General features: G+C 40.2%; 3 protein-coding genes across 4 annotated transcripts; 2 read left to right on the top strand and 1 right to left on the bottom strand.

Annotated features, from left to right (window-relative positions):
* The first annotated feature begins 5,773 nt into the window (after positions 1-5,773).
* On the top strand, positions 5,774-9,941 carry tmem258 (transmembrane protein 258). The gene is made up of 4 exons (XM_080737306.1): positions 5,774-5,900; positions 6,719-6,828; positions 8,619-8,747; positions 9,786-9,941. The coding sequence occupies exons 1-3, from the start codon at positions 5,898-5,900 to the stop codon at positions 8,743-8,745; spliced, it is 240 nt and encodes a 79-aa protein (XP_080593432.1). The 5' UTR covers positions 5,774-5,897; the 3' UTR covers positions 8,746-8,747; positions 9,786-9,941.
* A 1,147-nt stretch (positions 9,942-11,088) lies between these two features.
* Positions 11,089-12,572, bottom strand: tmem138 (transmembrane protein 138; the record flags this gene model as incomplete). The annotated part of the gene is made up of 4 exons (XM_080736745.1): positions 11,089-11,201; positions 11,307-11,382; positions 11,480-11,651; positions 12,445-12,572. 4 exons carry the CDS (start codon positions 12,570-12,572, stop codon positions 11,089-11,091), a joined length of 489 nt encoding a protein of 162 aa, XP_080592871.1.
* A 997-nt stretch (positions 12,573-13,569) lies between these two features.
* cracr2b (calcium release activated channel regulator 2B) lies at positions 13,570-26,150 on the top strand. 2 transcript variants are annotated; one of them, XM_080736606.1, is made up of 19 exons: positions 13,572-13,631; positions 15,777-15,890; positions 16,242-16,498; positions 16,608-16,719; positions 16,882-17,029; positions 17,378-17,524; positions 17,627-17,717; positions 17,810-17,905; positions 18,546-18,733; positions 19,207-19,278; positions 20,458-20,512; positions 21,758-21,837; positions 21,934-22,051; positions 22,809-22,935; positions 24,517-24,598; positions 24,678-24,792; positions 25,328-25,435; positions 25,526-25,602; positions 26,022-26,150. In XM_080736606.1, exons 3-19 carry the CDS (start codon positions 16,244-16,246, stop codon positions 26,104-26,106), a joined length of 1,956 nt encoding a protein of 651 aa, XP_080592732.1. In that variant the 5' UTR covers positions 13,572-13,631; positions 15,777-15,890; positions 16,242-16,243; the 3' UTR covers positions 26,107-26,150. The 2 variants fall into 2 exon arrangements, with proteins under 2 accessions (XP_080592731.1, XP_080592732.1); XM_080736605.1 differs by lacking the exon at positions 15,777-15,890 and having other exon boundaries at positions 13,570-13,631.
* The last annotated feature ends 197 nt before the right edge of the window (positions 26,151-26,347 follow it).

Genomic DNA, 26,347 nt, shown 5'->3' on the forward strand with positions numbered 1-26,347 from the left:
TCCATGTACAGTATATGAATTAAGACCTCTTTCTGCTGCGGAGACCACTGGGCTTTGAAAACGCTGTCTATAAGTGCTACTTTCATTTTGTATTTGTTTATTCACTGAATCTGGACGCAAGTTGAAAGTCATTGCAAATGACAACTGTAGTGTCTCACCATTAATTACTTTTGCCAAAAGTAACGTTTTAACTCACTTTATTGTTCATCTCACAATGTCTTATGCACTTAATATAAGCCATAATCAGTGTTGGGGAAGCAACTTTCAAAGCATAGCTTTGCAAACTACCAGTTACTTCACACTGGAAGAAGTTGAACTATAGCAAAGCTACCGGTACGCTGTGGAGGAATCTAGTTTGGTTAACTAAACTAGAGTACTTAGAAAAAGTAGTTAAAACCAAATTACTTTGTAAAAAAAAGAAATGTCTGTATCTTGGGATCCACTTAGGAATGGCATGGATCCAAAGTGGATCGTCTGAGGACGACCGAGAGAGAGAGCAAGGTTTGAGTCCAATCAGGGCCCCTTTGACTTTCAGCCATTATACATTTTAATTTAAATATTTGAAAAATGTATAGAACACAAAGTGAAACATATCATGTTAATTACATGTAGTTACTATCCCCCAACACTGTCCATAATCATAAAAAAAAGCCTGCAAGATAGTGTAAAATGATACTGTGCATGTTTTTTTTTGTTTTTGTTTCTTATTTTTCTACTAAACTGTACGTACACTGAACCAGTATGAACAGAAAACAAGAACAACTTCAGGAGAACAAAAGAAGACTGTTGGCTTCTGCTGAAGTGAATGTTTGCCAACTTGCATTGAAAATATACCTCAATGGTGCACACTGTCAAATCCTGCCCCTCTGTGATGGTAGATGGTGTTCCAGGCTTCTGTAGCCTATCACATTGAACTGTCTCATACTGTATATATACATCATGTCGTCATCTAACAATACACTGTATAGAGGAAAAAATACTGTAATACAGTTATTTGAGTCTAAAGTTTTAACCTAAGAAAGTACACCAAATGAACCACTTAACCATCTAGTCTTAGTAAAACAGACTAGAGTTACAACTGTACTTGGACCTGAATCCCCGGTCCAAGAACAAAGCTGATATACAAGCTCACAATGCGTTGCAACATGTTGGGATGCTGGGGTTCCTGGAAGGCTGGGGTTCAAACTATCCACTACTAGGGATGTGAAATAAGGATGCTGGGGTTCAAGTGGTTAAGCTTGATGTACCTTTCACTTCTTTGTACATGTATTTGTACTAGTATACAATTTACAGCATCAATCCAAAACAAAGAGGTATTTTTGAAGGACACTGGACTAAATATTTTCAGTAGTAGTGTCACTGGATAGCCTGTGATTATACTGGACACAGGTACCAAATGACTGGAAATAACGCACACAAGTGTAGAGACACTGCAAGTACAGATAATGGGATTAGCATGTCCAATACTGACAATACTTTAAAAACACTGGAATAGGATACACTGTAATTCGTTAACTGGATAGAATGCTGGTATGGCAGATATAATATAATTTCAGATGCAAGCCCAATCAATTCCCTTTCAATTTAAACATTTTGGTGTCATCGTACAACAGGACTCAACTGTGGGGAATCGATTTGCTTGGGTCACAAAGCTGAGTCATGCACACCTGGGAGAGATTTCTTTCTTTTTTTTGCTCTGGATATTTCTAATCACCTGTGCCCACACACATTGCCTAAGAGTAAACAGAATGATAACACCCTTGATTAATATGTGTTTTAAATATCTGAACTTGTATAGTAGCCTATTCATTTCTCTCAAATAGTTTTCTCGTTGTTTACTGAATATTATTCTCACCATACGCTATTTAGGTTGTTTTGCTTAAAATGACCATAAAATGATCCATTTTTTCATGTTCGTGTTTGCATGAAGAAGAATCCCAGATAGGCCTACTGAATCTCAAATGTAAGTCAAAATCTTATGGGAAGAACATCCTTTAGCCAAACTAATCTTACTGAATTTACCACAATATGAAAATATACCATGCTTTCATTGTATTTTTTATTTCTTTAATGGGTACAGAGTACTGTTTTAGCTTATTTATAATGCACCATCTAGCATAGTGAAACCAGCATAGCACTTTTTGAACTGTATATATGGACTGCTTTTTCTTGGTCTATTGGATTCAACTGGTTTCAAACATATATATAAATAAATACATTCAATTTAACTGTATAGCTTCATTTTGTAATAACTGATGCTCCTTTTTACCGTCCATGTTTTATCATATTGTTTTTATTGTGCATATTTTTGTTGTTGTTTTATCAATAATATGCTAACGTTTTGTTATGAGCCATGTTCTGTTTCAATCAGAAATGTTTAATTTTTATGTCATTGTGTCATTGTAATAGAAAGCACGCACATGCACACGCGCGCGCGCGCACACACACACACACACACACACACACACACACACACACACACACACCATGAAGATTCATTTTTTTAACATACATTTGTCAAGTGAAGCCAGGTTGATCGTTTTGATATAACTACCACCATGTTATCATTTACATCTGTTCTCCCTTGCTTGATTGTGTTTTAATTAGCCCCTATGATCATACATTTTGCAAAGTCTTTTGTCAAGAACATGCTGTAATAATAATGAATGCATGCAGTAAATAAAGTTGTGAATAAGAGCAGTGGTGGAAAGTATCGAGTACTGTACAATTTAGATTTGTTTGTATACTTCTATGCCATTACATCACAGAGGTAATTATTGTTTAAATTATTTGACAGCTTTAGATACTTGCCATCTTTATGGATTTACTTTGTTGTTTCTAACATCAAACATTAAAAAAGAGTCACAATAAAACAACGAAAGGTAGAAATACCAAATAAAAAATAAATCCAGCAATCGCAATAAATGCATAACAATGGATCTGTTGGATTCAAGGAAAAGGAAGAAGCTAAATGCTAGTCATCGTGTCCTACCCCTTCATCAACAGTTTTATATGATATATACAAAACATAATTAACAGACAATATTATATTGAGGTATTATTATTTTGTAGGTTAAGCTACCTAGAAAATAAAGTTTATTTACCAGCTGCAGCACTAAAGTAATAAATAGATTAAGGCATTATTAAAGGTAGTAAGTGATATTTTTGGGTCAAAATAAACCGAAGGTCGCATTTACCCTGAAAAACCTTGTCACTTGAGTGACCTTCCTTCTGTAACCTTCCTTCTGTACAGGGAGTGATGTCAGTGTGATGTCAGCGAGTTTTGACATCACTTCCTGTACGGGGCGGCTACACGAAAGACTAAAAAAAGAGAAGGATACACAAGACTAAAGGCCCATTCCCACTGGGCCAGATAACAGATATCTGGAGATATTTCTCCAGATATTTTTCAATGCAAAGTGGATGGTAGATACAGATAAAAAAAATATTTGCCACAGATAAAAGTATCTGTGGCAAATATCTGTGGTAGATTTTTTTTTATCTGTATCTACCATCCACTTTGCATGGAAACATATCTGGAGAAATATCTCCAGATATCTGTTATCTGGCCCAGTGGGAATGCGCCTTAAGAAAGACAAAAAAAGAGAAGAATAAAAAATAAAAAAAAGGAGGAGGAGGATAAAGATACCAAAAGGAGAGAGAAGAAAGGGTGGATGAGGTACAATGTGTCTCAGAAAAGAAAATGTAACAAGGAGGTGGCAACGGGGCGGCCAAATAAAGTTATTAGGCCTGGATCCGACTTTAAGTCGACGCAGGATTCAAGAAGTGTAGCGCTTATTCGCTCTTGTATCAAACTGGTTCTCGAAACGTTCTTAGAATTTAATATATATTTTCTAAAGTAAATATGGGGGCGGCTGTGAAAAAAAGAGAAGAATAAAAAAGAAAAAAAGCAGGAGGAGGATAAAGATACCAAAAGGAGAGAGAAGAAAGGGTGGATGAGGTACAATGTGCGGTATCCTCCTTGTCAAGCTCGACGTTGGGCATTTGGACCTATACATGGAGAAATGGAGCGAACCTGTTTGGCCTAAACATGGAGATGTGGTACAGAATGACTCATATATGGGCATAAAAAGTATGTCATGTGACATCACTTCCTGTACAGACAGTTAGACAGACAGCCATTGACTCCGGCCTAACAATGGCTACTTTCTATGACGGTAGTCCCATATGACATGATGGACTGGACTATCTCCATATATAGTGTTCTCCACATCTCCATGTTTAGGCCCTATCGCTCACACCCTAGGTGGGGTTGGCGATAGGGCCTTTCTGTGTGGAGTTTGCATGTTCTCCCCGTGTCTCCTAGGGTTGATACCCTCACAAAAATATGAACAAACTCCCCCCAGAATGACAACAACTAGAATCGTCAGAGAAACGCTGTGGTTGGCCAGATAGTCAAGAATTGGCGCGACCTTTAAGGTGTCTACACACCAAACAGCCTACAGGAGACTCCTTCTGACTGTACACAGACTGCAAAGAACTGCAAAAAACTAAGCACTTATTTTTTATTTTATTTTTTTCAGACGACGCCGACTGTAGTTACTGTATGGCAGTGGTGCCAGGTCTGCTCCTTATAAGCAACGTTGATCCTGTTTTCCTATAATGTTGCTAGATGTGGGTTGCTTTTGTTTGGGCTTGTTTCTGAAGTGTAGTTGCTTATTTGGCCTTGCTTTCAACATTATTTTATAAAATAACTAATGTAATAGAGTTCAGAGGTGAAACTGGTCGCGCTTTTGGGCTTATTTTCATAGACCTGGTCGCGTATTTCACTCACAGAATCTGGCAACCCTAACCCGGCCGGAGGCAGCTCTGTTCTCCGTGCAGAGGAGGAAAAAAAAGAAAACAACAACACAGGCACTTGATGGACTATTACTAGCCTACTACTAGCTTTGCTTTGGATCCGATTGGAATAGGAATTGAGAGTTGAGATTGAGAATATGGTATTTAGTAAAAATATGCGACGGGAAAATGTCTCTGGCTTGTTTTGGCTTGGTTTTGGAGCAGTAGTAAACTATTCTACAACTCCCTCAATCTTACCGACGGCGAGGGGCGACTGAACAAAACTGAGCAAGTCCAGTTTTCCAGTTTTCGGTCGATATGGTTCCCGACCCGCTGCCGAAAACCTGACGATGAGCTCCCGTTCGGCAACAGACGCTTTCCGCCGCCTTCCGCCGCCGAATCGTCGCCGAATCTGTGCGGTTAAAAGTGGCCTTTAGGTCGAGGTCGCATGTCACCCTGAGGTCGCATTCCACCCTCAGGTGTCTTACTAGTAGTATTCATTGCATATTTAGGTGGGTTGCAAATGTTCAACCAATCAGGAGAGTTTTTTATATAGGACTTTTACTTGTAAAACTTTAGTATTTCTACATTGTGGTATTGCTACTTTTACTTAAAGGAGTAGTTCACCCCCAAAATGTATTTTTTTTCCTATCGATTAGGCATACTCACCCCATGGAGACTTGAGTTCAATAATATTTTTTTGTTTTTGTTTCATTCCTAAGCCAATAATTTGATTATATATTATATTATAATAACATGGGGGTGAGTAATCAATAAGGGGGAAAGTCATTTTGGGGGTGAACTACTGCTTTAAAGAAAAGAAAATGTGAGTGGTACTCCCACATACATTACTGACTGAGTAGTCATTCTTTGATTTTTCCTATATAAAACCCACATACTAATTAATGAATGAGTAGACTTGGATGAACACTAAACAGTTTACAGTTACACGATCCATCCACAAGATGGCAGACGAGGGTAATTTAACGCTCTTTCAAGACGTCACATAAAACGTCATGAAAACAACCAGGAAGACGTAATCAGTACGTGGCCTTTTCCTCTTGGACACACAAGCTGGAGCATCTTCACATAACAAAATGGTACAGTACACTCAATTATGTGTCCTTTATCCGGCGTTAAACTAATATATTGACACAGGCTACATGTATATTTGTTTTCTGTTGATCAGGTTGTCATTTTCCAACCAGAACCACGTTATTTCTGTGCAACGGTGTTCTGTTGAGATGAGATGCACTGACAGGCTAGCTGCTGCATTAGCTTCCCATACAGCAGTGGTTTTCAACCCTTTTCATATCCCGGTCGGTTATTTATTTGGCATTTGAGCCACGGACCACCAGTTGATGACATTGATAGGCCTCTCCGTTTTTCAGACCCAAAACCAAAGCCTAAGAATATTTTCTTAGCGTTGGATAATATTTTGTATTCCATACTGTATTTATGTGGTGCCATTAGAGGGATAGCAGGCAAACGTTGATCAAAATAACGATTCTTTTACATTCTGTAATTGCAGACTTCTTGTTAATTAAGTAATGCAGATGATTAACAATAATCTAACCCTTGAGATCGTAAAATGAAACAAATGAAAATGAAGAACATGCTGTAATAATAATTAATAAAATAAAACCAATAAGGGTCCATTTGGTTTCATTTTACACTCAAGAGTTAAAGATCTAATAATAATAATGGTCCATTTGGTTACCATACCAACTCTCCATCAGTTAGCTGGGGACCACCTGGAACCCCCTCAAGGACCACTGGTTGAAAACCACTGTCACACAGCATTCACATAGGAAAACAAACACATGTTTATTTCTCTATAGACCCTTTTATCAGCTGTAATGCTAACCTGTGTGTGCTCACCTGACTGTCACCTCCTTCTGTTCTGGTGTGTTTGCAGGAGCTGGAAGCTATGACCAGATACACCAGTCCGGTGAACCCGGCTGTGTTTCCTCACCTTACCGTGGTCCTGTTGGCTATTGGAATGTTCTTCACTGCATGGTTCTTTGTGTATCCTTTCAGAGGTTGGGGTTAAGTTGCTGATCTTATGGCGAAATTCAAGAACTCCTGGCAGCACTTTTCTTGTGGAAGAAAACCTGGATCACCACCAGTTGGCCTCATAGCCGCAAATTGCAACACATTTTTTTTTTAATATGTTGAATCTACGGCTGCAATACCTCCCATTGGGATTCAATGCATCAAAACAGTTTTTTGCTATCTGATTGTATTAAACAACGTCAAACTCAATTTCGCGGCTGTACGGAAAGCTTGACTTTCTGTCAAGAAATTCTGTTCAAGAGATTATTTTTTCTAAGTGCTGGATTTTGGAAGCGCTCATGGGAAATCACTCAGTGGTCCTGTGTACCACGTGGTTCTAAATGTCACATAATGCAGGAGGCAGTGGGACATTGCGTTATTGAAGACAAGCGCTTCCAAAGTTCAACACTTAGGAAAAAATAACATGTCTGCTCAGATTTCTTGACAGAAAGTACCTCACAGCATGTCTGTGTGGTGGATTTTAATGAAACAAACACTTTGCAGATAGAAAGAGGATAAGTCAAGCTTTCCATACAGCTGCAATGTTGGTGAGTTTTACATTGTTTAATACAATCAGATAGCAAAAAAACTGTTTTGATGCATTGATTCCCAATGAGAGGTATTGCAACCCTAGATCCAACATATTGAATACAATCTAGTGTTGCAATTTGTGGCTAAGGCCTATTGTGTTGAATTAAAAAGTAGTATCAGAAAACCAATATGAGCAACTGTTTGTTAATACCACAATGCTGCAGCTAAAACATTTACCTCTATTTGCAGTAAATACCTTCAAAATATAGTCTGATATAAATTCGTATATCAATTGACTACCATAATATGGAAGAGAAAGAAATTGACATACATTAAAGGGGCACTCCACCACTTTTCAACCTATGTTCATATAATTGGTCCTCACTCAAAAATAGCTTTTCTTTTTTTTTTTTTTTTTTTTTTCTCAGAGGAGGGCTGTGGGCTGGTCAGAAACCCATAGTCTTGTGACATCATCGATTACCAATCCAGCTTATAGAAACTGCAGGCTTTCTATTCCTGAAAAGTTGCAATTTTAAAGTGGAAGCCATTGTTCTCGCGATATTAAAAATCTAAATATTTTTTTCAAAAATATTGATTAAATTTTTTTTGGGAAAATGATGATGTCACAAGACGATGGATTCTGAACTTCCCACAGCTCTCCTAGGAGACTTGGACTGAGTAGAATTTTTTTTTAATATTTTATCATGAACATTAGTGAGGACCCATTATATGAAGACAGGTTGAAAAGTGGTGAACTACTCCTTTAAGCACCCATGCGATAGCACACTATTAAAGAGTAATGTTTTTTAAACCTAAATAGAATTGAGATGGGATGCTGTCATTTCATTCACAACATTAGTCACAGTGCAGCACAAGTGAGAGGAGGATTGTAACTGTAGATAATATATCACATATCTAAATTATTAAAATTACACAAATAATGCAAGCCTAAACTGACTGGTACAGTACTTCACACATTATAAACCTGAAATACCATTTCCAACCTTCAGAGTTTAAGATATAAAGAGGACATGAATGATGTGTAGTGAATTCAAATTTTAGAGCTGTCCGTTATCAATGCCCTGAATACAGGAGCAGATTGAAAAGATACTGAGATCTATTCCAATCTTAGTATTTGGATGGAGAAAAATGAAGGGTGGTGACTGGTGAATCAGATAAACACTTGTCCATCGTATATGACATGTGTTGGTCCTTAACTATATTTTTCTCAGCTATGAGGTGACGTCAACAAAATACACAAGGGATGTGTACAAGGAGCTGCTGATCTCTCTGGTGGCTTCACTCTTCATGGGCTTCGGGGTGCTGTTTTTGTTACTTTGGGTTGGCATCTATGTATGAAGGTATGTACAGTATTTGAAATTATGACTAATATCATTCCCAATCTCTGAAACTATTGACAGTAATATTTAGGGCAGCAACAGTGATTCAAACTCGTCAATTTAATTATAACAGTATCGCTAATCGGTAATTTAATAAAATCAATTAATAATGTATCCCTATTTTGGGCGGTCACCAGCACTTTCGCCTATAACATATTCGCCTACACGCATTTGGTCTTTTCACGTGGCTTTTTCACCGTGGAGGAGAGCCTTTTCACCAGGCCTGTCTGGTCGATTCACCGCTGTTGAAGAGCCATTTTGCCTACCCTCAGACTGTCCATGTTTGCTTGCCAGTGGTACCTGTCAAACAACGGTGACGGCTATCCTATGCAATGCCACTCCATAGAAATCACATTAATACAGATTAGAAGTTAAAACTATTGGAATCATTTAGGGCTTTGCACTGGGCAAAATGTCCACAGTCCGGTCCTCCTAAAGCACAATGTTATTTCTCTCTGATGTGTCCTCTCTGAGGCGCATGCAGAGAGCACAGACTGGGCAGCTCAGAGCGCCAGTGGCGTCAGTTAAAAAAAAGCTAAGTTATGGCAACATGACTGGTGTGACACCAGTCATGCCTGTTGATAAGGTACTTAGCTTTTTCTGAACAGACGCCACTGGACACCACTGTCAGTCAATAAAATATGTAAATGACAAAGGGGTAATATGGAACCATGGACAGCGTGGGCGAAATGGCTCTGCAACGGCGGTGAAACGGCCAGATAGGTTAGGTGAAAACACTCTCCTCCACGGCAAAAGTGCCCCGCGAAAAGACCTGGCGAAAATGTTATAGGCGATTATGCCTGACACCTTTTGGGCATGGCATTACAGTCAAAAAGAAATTCCAAAATAGTGAAAATAACCGTTCAAAAGAGTAATTTATATAGAATAATCACCAAGAAACAAATTAATAATTGATAGTTGCAGCCCTAGTAATATTAATAGTTATGTCATTTAGTTTTGGATGTTGTCCTCACGTCCCTTTTCTTTCTCCTGTTTCAGACGACCGTTTAAACTACTAAGACAAACATTCCAGTGGAACAGATGACATTACACGGAACCAGGACTGAATTTTGGATTGGACTGCACTGAGAATTTGGGGGAATAATGTGGACTGGGTTATCTTTTCAATAGTAAAGAGGAATTTGTAAAACTCTGTGTGCTGTGTATGTTTGTCATTTGATGAGTAACTTTGCATACAAAGCATAGCCAAGCTTTCAAAGGAATACTGTTATGTCTTACAAATGTCATTGGTAGTGTGATCTAATGAAAACGGAGGGTTAACAACATGGAAGCTATTTGTGGATAGTAATTCACTACCAGCAATTAAAACCTCAATCCCAACCTAATCTCTGGGTTAAGTATAGAGCAGCTTGCCTTGCCCCGTCTCCAGGGTAACACTGCTTGCCATAGAGCCAACATATCAAGTCATTCTTAATGATTTATTTGATATAAAACTGACCCAAATTAACAATTGAAATGCAAAATGGGTTCATATGAAATTACGTTGACATTAAAATAATGTAATATGTGATATGTAAACAACATGGAACATCTCTATATACTCCTTACACAAGGTAAAGTGAACATTTAAAAAGTCACTTGAGTGACAAAGAGAATAATAATGTAAAACCGTACAATGTATTAAAAAAAACATTCCATGGGAAGCAATGCTTGCCTTAGGCAAGTAATTCATACATGATCTGTCAATGATCATGTTAAATTAAAATGTCCCATTTCCATCGACTTGGAAAGGAAAACAATTTCAGAAATACTTGCAGTACTATAGAAAAGAAAGAGGAAAAAAAAAACGTTATTTGGAATCTTCTGCTGCAACCGATGAAAATGGCAATTCCTTAACAACATACATTTAGATTGGTTGTTTTACATGCAAAGGTGCAAATGTTGCTGAAAGATATTACTCTAAGTTGTGCCTGGACCTCTACTTAAATTGACTTATAAAGGCCACATAAATGAGCTAACTGGATCCTGATTATTACTGTACCTACTGCACCTCTGTAAGCCACTTATCTGATCACATCCTTGGCCACAAAGGGCCTGCACAGGCCCTGCAGTGCTTGAGCCTTCGCTGTCATCTGCCCCAAAAGAAGATGCAGTGCCGTTCATTATGGCATCATCCTTTGCCTCACCCCAGGGTGTGTCAGGGTGATTCTTTGTCTCTCTAGTCTAGTCCAAATACAAAATCTTCTCTTCATGCTGCTTGTAGACTAGCTTATACCCAGTGTATTCTTGTCCCAAATGGCCTGTTTTGGCAGACCATGCCAATGCTTCTGTTAAGACTCTTTCACTGGCGAGCTCTGGCAAAAGCCTCTCGCAACCAGAGAGAGTCCTCATAAAGCCTTGGGTCTCCCAGGTATTCTGCAGTACGTTTGTGTAAGTAGTAATACAGCACTGCCCCTGTGCACACAAGCAACAGTCGGTTAATGGGCAGGTCATAATAAAGGTGACAGTTATGCTTTAACCGTAACATGTAAATGTAGTTTTTAAATGTAATGCTTTCACCTGTCCTCTGGAAAACAAACAGTGCTTGAAGGCCGTCTGTCCACACAAAACGGTTCGACTCTGCCCATCTTAGGTTCTAGAGAAAAATGGCACTTTAGAATTGTGATACAAACATCCATTCCAAAACAGTGCTCTATTGCGTGGTGTGTGACGGACGGTGTGTCCGCACATACCATCATCCAGCAGTGCAGACAGATGCTGAGGGTCAGGTAGAGGGCAGCGAATGCCATCAAGGCCCTGAAACGCTCCAGCAGCAGGGACACCAGGCCCACTTGAAACACGTAGGTGTTGAACATCATCAGTAGTATGATGATCACGTTGAACAGGATGGCAATATCCTGGATGCTGGAGATAAGAGTAATAAACAGTAAGACTCCCTAGTCGGGAGATAAGCGTCACGTCCCATACACAAACTTTAGAGCCAATCAGGAGGGAATATGGGACAGATCTATGTTGATGACATGACTTTAGAGATACTGTGTACCGCTTTGGGTGATTTTAGGCCAAAATCTGTAGGAGCAGTGTCCAAAAAATGTTTTTTTTGCAAAGATCAGCCTGATGGTGGCGCTAGAACAGGGCCATGTGAGAAATCAGGGGCGGAGGTTGTGGTTTGCCATCCAAGGAGTGTGACGTGATTATTGCGACTTGACGGTCGCAATAAATGCATGAATAAAATTGGCTTTTTGATTAATTAGATTTAGGTGACACAGTAAAAGTAGTGTTCATTTATGCATTTGTACAAACGTAAAAAGAGTGTACCAATTGTACACCTATATCACAGTTAAATTAATGGTATACACAGGTCTTTACAGTGCAGAGCTTGATGTGACATTATGCAAATAATGTACTAATGTTATTTACAGCAGAATCTCAACAACTCTACATGGAGATTGAAGTGTCATAAGAAACACTAGAGATATTTGAAAAGACATTAAGAAACAAGACTGCCTATGAATAAATCATTCATTAATCAAATTAGGCAGAGATGAAAGTAATAACGAATCACTAGTATTAGAGTAACCTAAACAAGAAGTAGAACAACATATCTATCTATAAAACTGTAGTCGAAAATGGGATTAGATACAGGAAAATATCATCATCAGGCTTCTCTGATGATAATATAAGTTCATAAACTTACATGAAAAGCACAAGCTGAATGACAGGCGCTCCTCTCAGGAGTTCACTGAAGGAGTTGACAAACATGTCGTAGGTCAGCAGTGCCAGCTGGATCAACAACACCACCGAGTAGTTACCGGTCTGGAGCATCTTATCTGCTCCTATCTTCACATCTCGGTGTTTAGCTTATATTTCCTGTTGACACATTAAAGGGAATTTAATATGCATAATAGTCATTTAATCGTTCAAAACGGACCTAACTTTCTTCCACTAAAAAAACGCAATCAATCCCCATCACACTCTGACATTAGGCTACATCTTTCCAGTCCCTCGAGCAAGTATCGTAGATTAACTTTAATCTACTCTATATGTAACGTTAATGTTCTTAATGCTGTTACACAGACGGGCATGGAAAGGTCAGGGAGGGGATTACCGCGTATATTAATTATTTAACCAAAACAGACAAGACCATGATTTAAAAACAGACAAATAATCACCATCATTTGAAACAGACACATCATCATTATGAGTTTATGACCAACATATTACTCCCAATCTGGCATCTCATAATGTGAATCGTGGCGCGCAAATACAGCACAATTTACTTTGTGGTCGAGCTGGGCATGGCTCTCCAAAACAACAACAAACAATAAAAGCCTTGATTCTTTACCATTCACATCTTTATTAAATGAACTGTCCTTATCCTTACCTGGAATACACAAGTCAGCCAAAAACGTTGCTTAAATCCCTGATTTTCTTCACTGTGTTTGATACAGAGATGGAAGAGAGAGCTGGCTGGCTGTGCCCAGCGCTAATTTAGCATTTCCGTGAATTCCATGGTAACGTTATTTGCTACCGTACAACTCCTAATAGCAGTCAAATTAATCTTGTATGTTTATCTCAGGAAGATATTTCACCATGCTTACAATCGCAATGCATTCGTTCAGTGACGTGTTCTTTCGACACCCCTTTGAAAACAAGTGAGTCGTGAAATAAATAAATAAAAAACGACTGTATAATTTGTATTTCCTGACTACACTCAACTTTACGGTATTAACAAAAAGACATGCCTCTCGTCTCAGCAGCCATGGTGCTCTACACTGACACCTTGTGGACAGAGAGAGAGAGAGTGTAGTTGAAGTGAAGCGATCAAAGGTATTGGACGTTTCGAGTTTCGACACCTGTCCTGTGTCCCATGCGACGTAGCCGGTGAGTATGTTGTGAATGACTTTACACGTTTGACGAATTGGCAGTACTAGCAATGCGAATTGTAAAAATTAAAAAAGGAGAGGAAAAAAAAGAGACCAGATGTCCATTGGTCGTGAAAAATACAAGTGTTGTTTTGTTTTGTAGGCTATTATTTAGAATGGTCTTGGCTTGTTCTGTCCAGTAGCCTACATTATTGGTAGAGAGTGCTAGTGCAATACATCCATTGTAACTATAGCGAAATACGCAATATCTACGGATATTATTGTGTAACCTATTATTAATTTAACACTTAAGTTGTTGCGGTAGGTTATTTGATTCGTATGTTTTGTGTATCGTGTTCCTCTTGCAAATATGTAGGCTATAGGCACCCATTGCTATTAAAGTCTAAATTGGTGGCTAATTAATAAACATGGCAGATAATTAAGACGACTTTAAACCTAGTATTAGTGCCAAAACGCTCAAAGAAGCCTATACTTTCAGTTATATGTGTCTTATAAAGTCAAATGACCTTCTCATATTTATCTACTGTGTTTTGTCACTTTCAATTAGGTCTAGGCTACACACTTCTCTGTCTGTGTGCAACCCCACCTATAAACAACAATCTTGCAATATACTGTAGTGTAGTGTAGTGTAGTAGGTAGGTGTGTAACTTCATTTGACCTTTGGTGTGGCTGTTTGCTATCTCAGAGTTTGGTTTGACATAGAAAATCTCGAAGACTTCATACAGTTTATATCAGCTCCTTATCTAGAGTTTTTTTTTTTTTGCATAGCTTTTGAATTACTACATGTGTTTGGAGAGCCCATCAGTGTTTATTATATGTCTCCTTTGCAGTGGAGAGGTGAAAGTGTAATGAGAGATTGGCGGGGGAGTTTGCTAGTAGTGTTGCCCTGCATTTATGACAAATCACTGTGGTAAGGAACTTGGAGAGCCTGTTGGCCATTATTCCTAAAGCAAAAGCGATTGTAATAGTTATGCAATGCAAACAATTGCAAATGTTTCATTTGCATGGCCTCTCCTGTCCATCCACCCACCCTCTCAGTCAGCACACTGTAAATCTCCTCACATGACACCATCCTGCTGTTTGCCATCCAACATCCTGGTGCTCAGAGACACTAGTGGTGGTGAGGCAATATGTAAACACCATCTCTAACCCAACCTGGAAAATTGTTCTTCAGGAATTCCCCAAAACAAAGATGACTTCTTTTCATGGCCTTAACAACCAAGCCCATCTACTACATTATTATATGTTCAGGAATGATTGAACTTGGAAGAATACATTTTGGTCTCAATTTTGTTGTTTGACTAATCAGGTTGGCTACATTGTTTTAGTTAATTATTTCAAGTTGGATACTCCTTTGACTACTTCAAATAGGCTAAGCTGGTTTTAGGTGGTCTTGACGTGGCCAACACTTTGTTGACAGCAGCTGTAGATTATCTACAGCTGCTGTCAGCAAGTACAGTCACAGCTCAGTAGCACTGAGCTTCTTTCTGTTTGACAAGGGAGGACCGAGAGGATTAACTTCCCAAACCTTCAAACATACATTATTATATCAAGTGTCTTTTGGCTGGTTGTAATTCAGAGAAAAGAAAAGCAAGTGCCTCCCATTGTTTGATGAGAGAATCATTGCTGAGCAGGTTCTGTGGTGCCATCCCTTAGCAATGAATAACTAAAACGTTTCAAAAATTTCAGCAATTCACTCCATGTGCAGTATGTAACAAATGAATAGGCTAACTATTAAAAGGCACTGACTACACCGATCCACCAGTGCAGAGCCCTGGGTTCCCAGCAAGCACGGTCAGGGCCAGTGACGTCTCGATTGGGGTCGATTGGCCTAGAATATCACCTGATTACAACCAACATAAATCCTGCCCACGAAAACGGACGTCCTGAATTAATCAGAGAGGGTCCAATCGAGGCCAGATACATATCATAACTAGTCAGATATGTCCCAGAATATAACCTTACATGCTCATATTTCAACTAACATTACAAACAATAACAATAATCCTATTGTCCATTTGATGTTGTGGTAATGACGTCAAGATCATCCCCATATGGGCTGTGATCTGTCCTAGTTCTGAACGTTACCGGAGTCACCGGAGGACGTTATCATAACTTCACCATGACGTCATTTGGCTTGCAGGGTTCTATTCCTTGGCAGCGGTGCTTGGCAGGGCACTACAACAAACACAATTGGCAGTGTTCACTCAGGGGTGGAAGGATCAGGTCCCTGTCGCTACACTAGCGATCCCTACAGGTTGGTCAGGTCACCTGTGAAATAGCATGAACTTCTGTGTGTGTGTGTGTGTGTGTGTGTGTGTGTGTGTGTGTGTGTGTGTGTGTGTGTGTGTGTGTGTGTGTGTGTGTGTGTTACACTCTCCCGGTGAAACTCGTCTCTGCCTGGTGAAAAAAGCAGCTTGTGTCTCCATGTGTATCAGAGGAGAGGAGGCACGTGGTTGTCTAAACCTTACCCAGACGGCAGTGATGGGGACCCTCAGTACACACTGGAAATTTGCATAGACTGGGAAAAATGCAAATAGAAAGTACACACAATTGTACTTAGTGTAAGTACTTAGAACACCCATATCTTTCCCTCCTCATTCTACAGCGATGTCTACGTGGCTGGAGGATGGAGAAGTACTGGTGGGGCAGGGCAGTGGCGAGGCTTCTCCCATGTGCACCAGGCAGAGGGGCCCAATGGCGAGTCCCCGCCTAGGACCCACAAGAGGACGCAGCTTGGTAACTTCACCCAACAGAGAAGCAACACCTGGGACCCCTCAGCCGGAAACTATGGGCAAAGCCAGGGAGTTGTTTATGTTGTGTGATAAAGAGGGCAAAGGGTTCATCACAAAGAGGGACATGCAGGTGAGTACTGCACCTACAGGTTCCTCTTATTGAAGTACCGTATATCAATATTATGACTTACATTATAACATAAAGTATTCCTATTTGGGGATTTTCTGCATGTTTTTAGAGACTACAGGGGGAGTTACCTCTGTCCCCTGAACAACTGGAAACAGTGTTTGAAAGCCTTGACCTCTCGGGCAACGGATTCCTCACTCCTATTGAATTCAACACTGGCCTCGGTGAGTGCATGGCTTGTTGCTTTATTTCACGACAGCAAATCTTTGTCAAAGATCTGAGGTTCCCAAAGACGCAGACTGCCATGGGGAGTTGGGGACTACCCCGATATCCACTAATATCTGTCGTCCCTTTCTTGTGTGTATCTTTCACTGGCTTTGGTGTAGGTGAGCTGATGGGACTGGATGAAACCCCAAAGAACGGCAAAGTGGAGCCAGAGGAGGACAAGGAACTGTTTGAATGGACCCAGGACCCAAACGCTGTCAAATTTATGAAAATTCTGATGGAGCTAGACGCTGACAAACTCTTTAAAGAGTAAGAGTCACACGCGCACGCACATACTGTATACACGCACGCACGCGCACACACACACACACACACACACACACACACACACACACACACACACACACACACACACACACACACACACTCACACGTTTTGCCACTTTTATGTTCACATAACGTATTAAAAAAAGTGCAAAATAAACATAAATAAATGCTGATGCATAAGCTTTTATGCCATTCCTGTCCCTGCAACCCCCTCTTTAGAAAATGATGGACTTTACCTAGGCTGTGAAATGTAAACACAAGCAGTATATCCAAGCTGTCGGACAGCATTTATGAGGGAGTTATGACGTGCTGTGTTGTCTTGTGTTACAGTCAGTGGGAACTGTGCTCTAACTGGTGTGAACTCCAGAGGGACAGACCAGAGTTGATGAGCATTCTGGAGGCCATCCTGGCTCACGCCGTGTCTCATGTGCAGGACTCCATCAGGGAGAGAGACAGTCTGGAACAGGCTCTGCGCAGGTTCTCATCATTTTCTCCTCTTCCCATTTTGTTTACTGTATATTCAATGAAATGACATTAGAAATGCAGATAGTGTTTTCATGGGAATGCTGTTTGTTTCAGACGAGAGGCTGAGCATGATCAGGTTGTGCGATCCATATATGAGGAGATGGAAAGTGAAGTTAGGGAAGAGAGAGAGAAGAGGCTAACAGAGGTAGAGAGACAACATCTGATACCAACAACACTGTGCTGTTTTATAATTGTCATATTTAAAATAACCTTTCATGTGAATATTGGTAAATTAAGGACACTATTAGACATCGGGACAGAGGGCAACAACTTCAAGAGGTGCTGAAGACGCAAGAGCAAGAACTGCAAGTTATGCTGGCCGATCAGAGAGAGGTATGTCTATAATACATTCATATGGTTATTGCTGAATAGTAGTTTTATAATAAGGGCAGCCATAGCTGAGTGGGTAGAGAGCCCGACTGGGAATTGTAATGTTGCCGGTTCGACTCTTGGCTCTCACTGTATACCTGTATGTGTTGAAGTGTCCCTGAGCAGCCCTATCCACTGCTGCTAATAGTTAGGCTGGGTAAATGTCATGCAGAGGAGAAATTCTAGCTGGGTGCAAATGTACTTGGTAAATACCCCGATAACTGTTATTTAAAATAACAATGAAAACAAAACAACTAATGATAACTTCAATACGGCTAATAATAGTGCTAATGCGGAGAATAATAATTAAACTCTTCAGGGGTTAAAAACCTTGCCCACACCAAAAATGAACAACGCTTGTTCTGAGTCTCTTCTACGCTCCTGAGATATGAATGATTAGGCAATTTTGACCTTATGCAACCTATGACCTTCTTGGCCCAAGACGTAATAATCACATGGGGCAGATGATATTATTGGGAGATAGCGGTAGCGTGAAGGTTAGAGGAGGGCACAACAGTGGAAAAAGTAGTGAAATAGATAAATTCAGCAGCTCCAGTAAGTGTACTGCAGTTGTCTTTATGCAGCAAACATTAATTCCACTCAGCTGGAGAGCAGGATCCAGCTGCTGAACACTGAGCAGGCAGACATCAAAGAGCAGAACCAGCGGCTGCAGAGCGTCAACCGCGAGTTACAGGATCAGCTGGAGAGCAGCAGGGAGCGTCTCCACGCCGCACAGGCTCAACTCGGCCTCATTCAACTTGGCGCAGCAGAGGAACAAATGGCCAAACAGAGGTACTGTACGGGAGGTGTAAAGCCCTATTTAAACTTAATTGTGTGCCCGTGTCATGCACCGAAAATAGCTAATGTACAAGCTCACAAGCTGCTATGTGTTGTGAGCATGTAGACTTGCTATTTTCGGTGTGCAACACAGTGCAATAAAGTACATTAGTAAGACGACCTAAGGGAGTGAAGCGACATATATGGGCATTCCTAGATATGGGCTTAATATCACAAATACACACAGACAGACACACACACACACACACACGCTTGCATGTATGCACACACGCACGCACGCACGCACGCACGCACGCACGCACACACACACACACACACACACACACACACACACACACACACACACACGCACACATAGAAACAACTACAATAGCCTACACTGGAAATGGGATGGGAAGTACTGCACCTCACTTTTGGTGTGATTGAAATATTGGTTGACAATGTCATATGTGTGTGTTTTACTTTAGAAATGTGATGAAGGTCTCACGGAACATGCAGAAAGAGAAAGATAGTCTTTTGAGACAACTGGAGCTATTGAGGTAAGTCTGTACATATTGCACATGAATTCATAACTAATGCGAAATTTAAAGGGGTTCAAAATGACAAGATTCAAGAATATTGTACAGAAACATCAAGACAGCTAATAAATTCCAGTGTGCACACTTGATTAGTTCTTCAGAGGACTTTATCTTTATATTACAAAAGAGTAAGTGATCTACTTCCAGGTCATGTATCGCTAACTTAAATACCAAACCACTTGGCCAAGATGTACTACATATGTACTAAATATAGCTTAAAAATTCAAACACCCATGTCACCTTTGCAAGATGTCGTTTCCAAACCTCTGTATACAGTTGTATTCGTTATTACCCTCATATTTTGCCTCTGTATAAAATAGTCCGCCGGTCAAATATGTCCGACCGGAAACGTGCGCTGCGGCACAATAGTTCCGTCACAATAGTTCCGTCACAATAGTTCCGTCACAATAGTTCCACCCCCAAATTTTTTTTTTTAACGTTTTTTTTTTTTTTTTTTTTTACTTTTTTTTTTAAACATTTTTTTTTTTTTTTTTTTTTTACTTTTTTTTTTTTTTTAACTAGATGTGAGCGGCCCGAAGGGCCGCGACCCTCTAGTGCTGTACATTTGCAGTCATCCACTCCGGGGCGTCACAAGGGGGGGGGGAAGTGGGACTGAGTTACTAGGGCCCAGGTGGAGGGGCCTTAATAATTTTATACTTTAGCTATTGAAAAATAGCAGATATACAATCTTGTGCAAGCTTGTAGATCTGCTATTTTTGAAAAGTCGGGAAAATGTGTGCAAATCTTTGAATAAATGTATTTTTTAAGCGAACATTTGTAACTAAACTTTGCTTCTGGGGGGTCGCTGGAACTAAATATTTTGAGATGGGGTCCGTGGCCATTTTGGGGTCCTTCACATGAAAAGGTTTGAGCGCCACTGACAGAAACATAGAAAAAACAGAAAAAAACATAGGATTTGAAATATTCAAATACTTCCACTAATTTCCACGAGTTTTCAAAAATAGCAGATCTACAAGCTCGCAGCGCGGCACTCTGTGCCACGCTGTGAGCTTGTAGATCTGCTATTTTTCAATAGTTAAAGTACCCAGGGCCCAGAATTTGGTGCGACACCCCTGCATCCACTCAAAGCATGGGGAGTCACTGGCTCTGTCTGAGTTCTTCATCTCTTTTTCCTCTTAGGGATATGAACAAACAAATGCGAGATGCGAAAGATGCCCACCAGTCTCAGAAGAGGGTTAGTCCCCGAAACGCTGTCTTCTCTCATCTCCCGCTAACTTATTACCTCTGTGGAGAGCCCAGCCCTCACTGGACACAGCCATGTTACCCTTATTAAGCTAATGTCTAAGTCATGCTTTGACAAAGTATAGTTACAGTAAACAGCTAAATGTTTCTCAGCTGAAAATGTTTTTGTTAGTTTTTTCTTCATATTTTCCACCTGAAAAAAGTGGAAAACAATTTTTATTGGCAAAACATAAATCCAGATTTACTCGCTGCTGATCTTTTTTTGGAATTTGGAATTGTCGTGGTGTTCTTGACACTATTTTTGAGTTTGTGTGAATTGTACTTTGTTCGCTAATAGCTTGAGTTATACAGTACTTGGTGGGGCATTGTGTCGCACAGTAATATAAAATAGCTGATTGTAGATTGGTTATTTTCAGCACGCAACACCAGTGCAACTAAGTATAAATTAACTCAGGCTTAAATGTGGTCTGTGAACAATTGTGCTGATTGGTCATTTAATTTGATCTGAGTCAACATGACAGGCAAAGTGTTACATGTGATAACTAATAATATACAACATTATTTATCTCATCAGACCGTAGTGTTTCAGTGTTACAAAAACACTAGCAAAGAGTCCTCTTGCTCATTGTAACCATAATGATATGACACTTTTCATGTCATGTCATAAGCTAAACACATATGCAGCTAATATAATTAATAGTGGGATTTACAGTACGTGTAGAAGTTAGCAAGCATTAATGACACAAATGACTAATGTCAGTGTTTCCTCTTTGACACACCTAAATCAAACTGACTATTGGTTTAATTAGCTGCAGCTGTGTTTACCCTGTTCCACTGTGGTCTATTTCTTGAATGTATTTTTTGTTTTAGGAAATGTAATGTAGATACATTGTTGTTTTATGTAGGCCTATTTGAACTTGTATGCCTGATTCTTGTACAATAACTAGGGTTTGTGAACAAAGTACTGAAAATAAACAGGTAATGTGATGTTTCTTTCATTAGCAATCTTTGAAAGAGAGTGAATATTAAGCCTGTTGTCGGTTAATGGCTGTCATGTTTGTAGTTGAATAAATGTCTTTGTCTAATTTATTTTCTTTCTTTCTTTGGTGGTGGTTGTGGTGTGGAGGGGGATATTAATATTAGTGTTGAATTAAGTCACATTACTGCATTATTACATTATATACATATAGATAATATGACATCTTTCTTCTCCCTTCTCCATAATACGTTTCCATAGACAACTAATGACACAAAGCCCCTACAGAAGCAAGGTTCAGTGATAGGTAACTACTTGCTGCAAGACAAGCCAATGAAAAGGTTGGTGTATTCAGTTAATAATAATAATAAGTAATAGTATTTCATCTGTCTGGACTCTGTAGGGTTATGAAACTGATTTTTGTGTGTTGTCCAAAGACAGTTAAGCTCTGTCAGTTATTTGGAACAGGACTCAGAGGAGACACCGCATTCTTCCAAGAGATACCAAGCTTCTGGTACAGGCAGATGTGAAAATGTTGAACAGACTCAAACGGAGGTAGGCCAGCCCTTGAACTAACAAATCCCCACCTTTTGATTATATATCAATTTCTGACCCCACGCCCAACATATGTGTACTGCAGGGTTCCCCAATAGGCGGCCCGTGGGCCATTTGCGGCCCGCGGGGGGCTACTGTCTGGCCCCCACCAACCCCAGTAATGGTGGTATAAGAGCAGCAACAACACTAGTATATCGTCGTTGTCGGGTGGAAACCTCGTATCTCCAAATTTGTACGTTCTTTCGCAAAGTAAAGCCCTGCTTCATCATTCAAGGCTGTCTCATAAAAGTAGTGAAAACAGCCGATCTTCAAGCACACAACGCCTCGCGGTGCGAGGCGTTGTGTGCTTGTAGATCGGCTGTTTTCACTAGTTTAAATCATTTTTAAAATGATAAATGCAAAACGAACGGTTTTGGACATACAAGATTTTCACCCGACAACGATGATATCCGAACTGTCACTGGAGTAGTGGGAACGCCACCGTCACCCCCTGCAATGTTGTGGCCCTCGGCTTGGTACCCTAGACATGATTTCGGCCCTTGGGGAAAACTAATTGGGGAACCCTGGTGTACTGTATATCACTTGATGCATGAGAATGGTGGAAGTCCAACAGACAAGAATGCACTCAAGATGGCTTACTTTATGTACAATATTTTGTTTATGATCATAAATGTTAAACTATAAGAATAACTGCAAATAAAATATTACATTCCATAAATTGGAAATGTAAAGTGTGATCTTTATTCCTCAATTTTAGACCCCACTGGTCAGCCCTCAGCGGGCATTTAAGGTGGTATTTCTGGGTAATTCAGGAGTGGGCAAGACCTCGTTCATACAACACTGCTGCAAAGGACACTTCTCCAAACAAAGGAATGCCACTGTTGGTAAGCACTAAGCTGTAATCTAGTTATGAAAGTGTCCCAATGAATCTATCAACATAGAAAATGGAAGAGAAGGTCAACTTTGCCTGGGAGGTAATTGGCTTACTACAGCGGCAAGTAATAGTCACTCACTTCACAGGTTTACAGTTGAAAAGAGGTAGGTGTTTCTTTTCGTTCATATCCCATTATTACCGGAAGTAGTTTTTTCAATAGCTGTAAGAAGATTTTAACCTCAAAAGATAAACACAAAACATAAAATAGAGACAAATACTCGCAATTCTACCACTTTTTCGAGTCACGTGTTCAAATACTGGATTCTGATTGGCTAAATTCCGGAGGTTATGAGAGAACTACTGCCGCAAAGTTGTGTGAGGACTTGTCCGAGATCAATGAGCCTCAGTGTACATCCGGGGACTTCAGGAGGTAGTCGGAACACCTTTCCCCCAACCAACAAATGACCGTGGCAACGGTCCTATGTTCACTAACGTGCATGCTATAGTCGCCGATTTATTTGGATCCAATGCAATCCGCCAACTTTAAAGCCCCTTTTCTCTGAACCTATGCCTTTCTGGAAGCGAACAGCCTCTATTTACGGCCGGAACGGTACTTCTAACTGACGTTAGCTTAGCTGTAAGCTAGACGCATGGATTAGTATGGAGTTGGCGCCATCTGTTGGTGAGTAGAAGATGTTGTTGGTGGAACTATCTGCTGTCTCGCGGAAGTTTTATAGGCAATAATGATTGTAACTTAAGATCCTTGCAAGTTACAACTATGTGTTTTCTTTCATGTATAAGGGAAAAAGTGGTAGAAAAGCTATTTACCACTCGGGGTCGGACATTATGCTCTGATAATGTCCTGTGTTAGGGTGTTATCGGACGAGGCGAAGCCGAGTCCTCTCACTCGGGGTAAATTGCTTACATCTAAGCCATTTTGGGTATACTGTAAGTGCAATGTGCAGCCTAGGTAAAAAATCACACCCGTGTGAACTGAGCGGTGGTCGTGGAGGCTGTGCAACAGCACTACTGGGTGGGTGCAGCGGGGTTAGTGTGCTTTACAATGCTGTAGTTTATTCACACACTCTAATTTATTTGACCCTAAAACATTCAGTTTGTTAATAATAATAATAATACTTGACCACACATGCTGACCCACCCTTCCCCCCTGTGTGTGTGTGTGTGTGTGTGTGTGTGTGTGTGTGTGTGTGTGTGTGTGTGTGTGTGTGTGTGTGTGTGTGTGTGTGTGTGTGTTTGTGTGTGTGAGAACAACAGCGCCCCTCCCTTAACATGTGTGGTCAGAAAAGGTACTGCAGCCTTGAGGCTACATACAGACACGGACGGCCGGACGGCCGGACGGTCGGACACACACACGGCCACGTATAGGAGACGGTGTGACCACCGCTCAAAAAACATCAACTAGTGTGTAGTCACATACTGTATTTACAGAGTGCAGGTTTTACATCGTTTGTAGAAATACCGGTATTTGTCCAAATAGATGCTACTGGATGTTTACTAGTAAAGTTGTTTGTTACCTGCATCCTAAAGCAAAGTATGATACATGTTTGCTAAAGGGCTGTGTTGGTTACAGGTATAGATTTCCAGATGAAAAGTGTGACTCTTGGCTCAGCTACCGTCGTGCTGCAACTCTGGGACACCGCTGGACAGGAAAGGTCTCTACATCTTCTTTTGACTCTGACAACGATACCGCCTTTACATAAACAACACTGAGGATTTTACTCTGTATGACAGATTTCGCAGCATCACTCAGCAGTACTATCGTAAGGCTGATGGGATCATCATCATGTACGACATCACGCAGTCTGCCTCGTTCATAGCTGTCAGGGAGTGGTTGGACATAGTTCAGGTGAGAGAGGCTTTAGATGTTCATGGATACTTTGACATGCAAATGAACAATTTGCATGTAAATTATTCTCTCTTGTGGTCAGAGCAATTAGTATGTTTAGGCTGCAATAGGATTTGTGGAAGAGGTTGGCCTAACACACTTAATAATTTGTGGTCAGCATTTCAGCTTGTGCAGACCTTTTTCACATCAAAAGCTTATTTTTGTTGTTATTTAATTTATTAGATTTCCCAGTTAATTCATTTTGGTTTCGTAGAGACAAGACAACATTGTTTGTCATGCAACATATCGTCGTTGTCGGGTGGAAACCTTGTATGTCCAAAACCGTTCGTTTTGTATTTATCATCTATAAAATGTACTGGCGTTGTGTGCTTGTAGATCGGCTGTTTTCACTAGTTTTGTGTGACAGTCTTGTATGATGAAGCAGGGCTTTGCTTTACCAAAAGACGTACACATTTGAAACTTGGAGATACGAGGTTTCTGCCCGACAGTGACGATATACAGTATTATAATGTACACTATCATATGTATGATCCAGGAGAGGAAGGGTAAAGATGCAGTCCTGATGCTGCTGGGAAACAAACTGGATGTGACAGAGAGACAGCCAAGGGAGGTGACAACCAGGGACGGCCAGAGACTGGCAGATGTAAGGCCCATTTGAATCTTAGAACAACCTTTAATGATCCATAAATGTTTCTGTTGAGAAAGGAGACCACTTTCCTTTTTTTTATTGCAGCATTACGAGGCAGTATTCTATGAGTGCAGTGCCAAAAGTGGATACAACATGGATGAGCCGATAACTCGGCTTGCAGGGTAGGATATGGCTTTTACACAATCAAGGTGCTGGGACACAAAAAGACCATGTTATTCATGCTGAAACATTTATTTAACAACCTAAACCCTATACTTAGTTGACTGTACTAATGCTAGGCTTCCTCCTATTTTCGTTCTACACTAAATATCTTTGCAGAAAATAATCCACAAGCTTACAACGTGTTGCGTTGCATGCATTTATAACTAAGTGGAGTGCCTCTCCAGAACATGTAATCTTTTACCTTTCTGTATCTGTGTATATTCATATTGTCAGGGTACTGCAGATAGTCCCTTTTTTATCTAGTGTCCTGCCACTGTGCTAACTTCATTTCTGAATTCGGGATCTGAGTTTCAAGGTTTCTGCTGGACAGCGTTTTCATGTTTTTTTTTGTTTTGTTTTTTTTTTATTCTCATTTCAGGTTGTTAGCGGCTCTGCAAGATCAACAGTGTGAAGACACACTCTCACTAAGTGTGCATCCAACTAAGACAGGCTGCTGTACATAAACAGAGTGGACTGTCTTTAATAAAAGACTTACCAGATATTCAGAATATGTTTCATACATGATATTGCACAGTAATTACCTGTTCTTTATTGAACCAGTAAGAGGGTCTAACATCAGTACCTGGTGTCCACTGTTCCAGTTATCTTATTTGTATATACATGTTTACTTAAGTTGACAGCATGTTAAGAGTTTACCTACAGTAAGTTGTTTTGTAAATAGGTTTTGAATTTACTTTGAATAGT

Source organism: Nannobrachium achirus (assembly GCF_963921795.1).
Source record: "Nannobrachium achirus genome assembly, chromosome: 11".
Classification (NCBI taxonomy): domain Eukaryota; kingdom Metazoa; phylum Chordata; class Actinopteri; order Myctophiformes; family Myctophidae; genus Nannobrachium; species Nannobrachium achirus.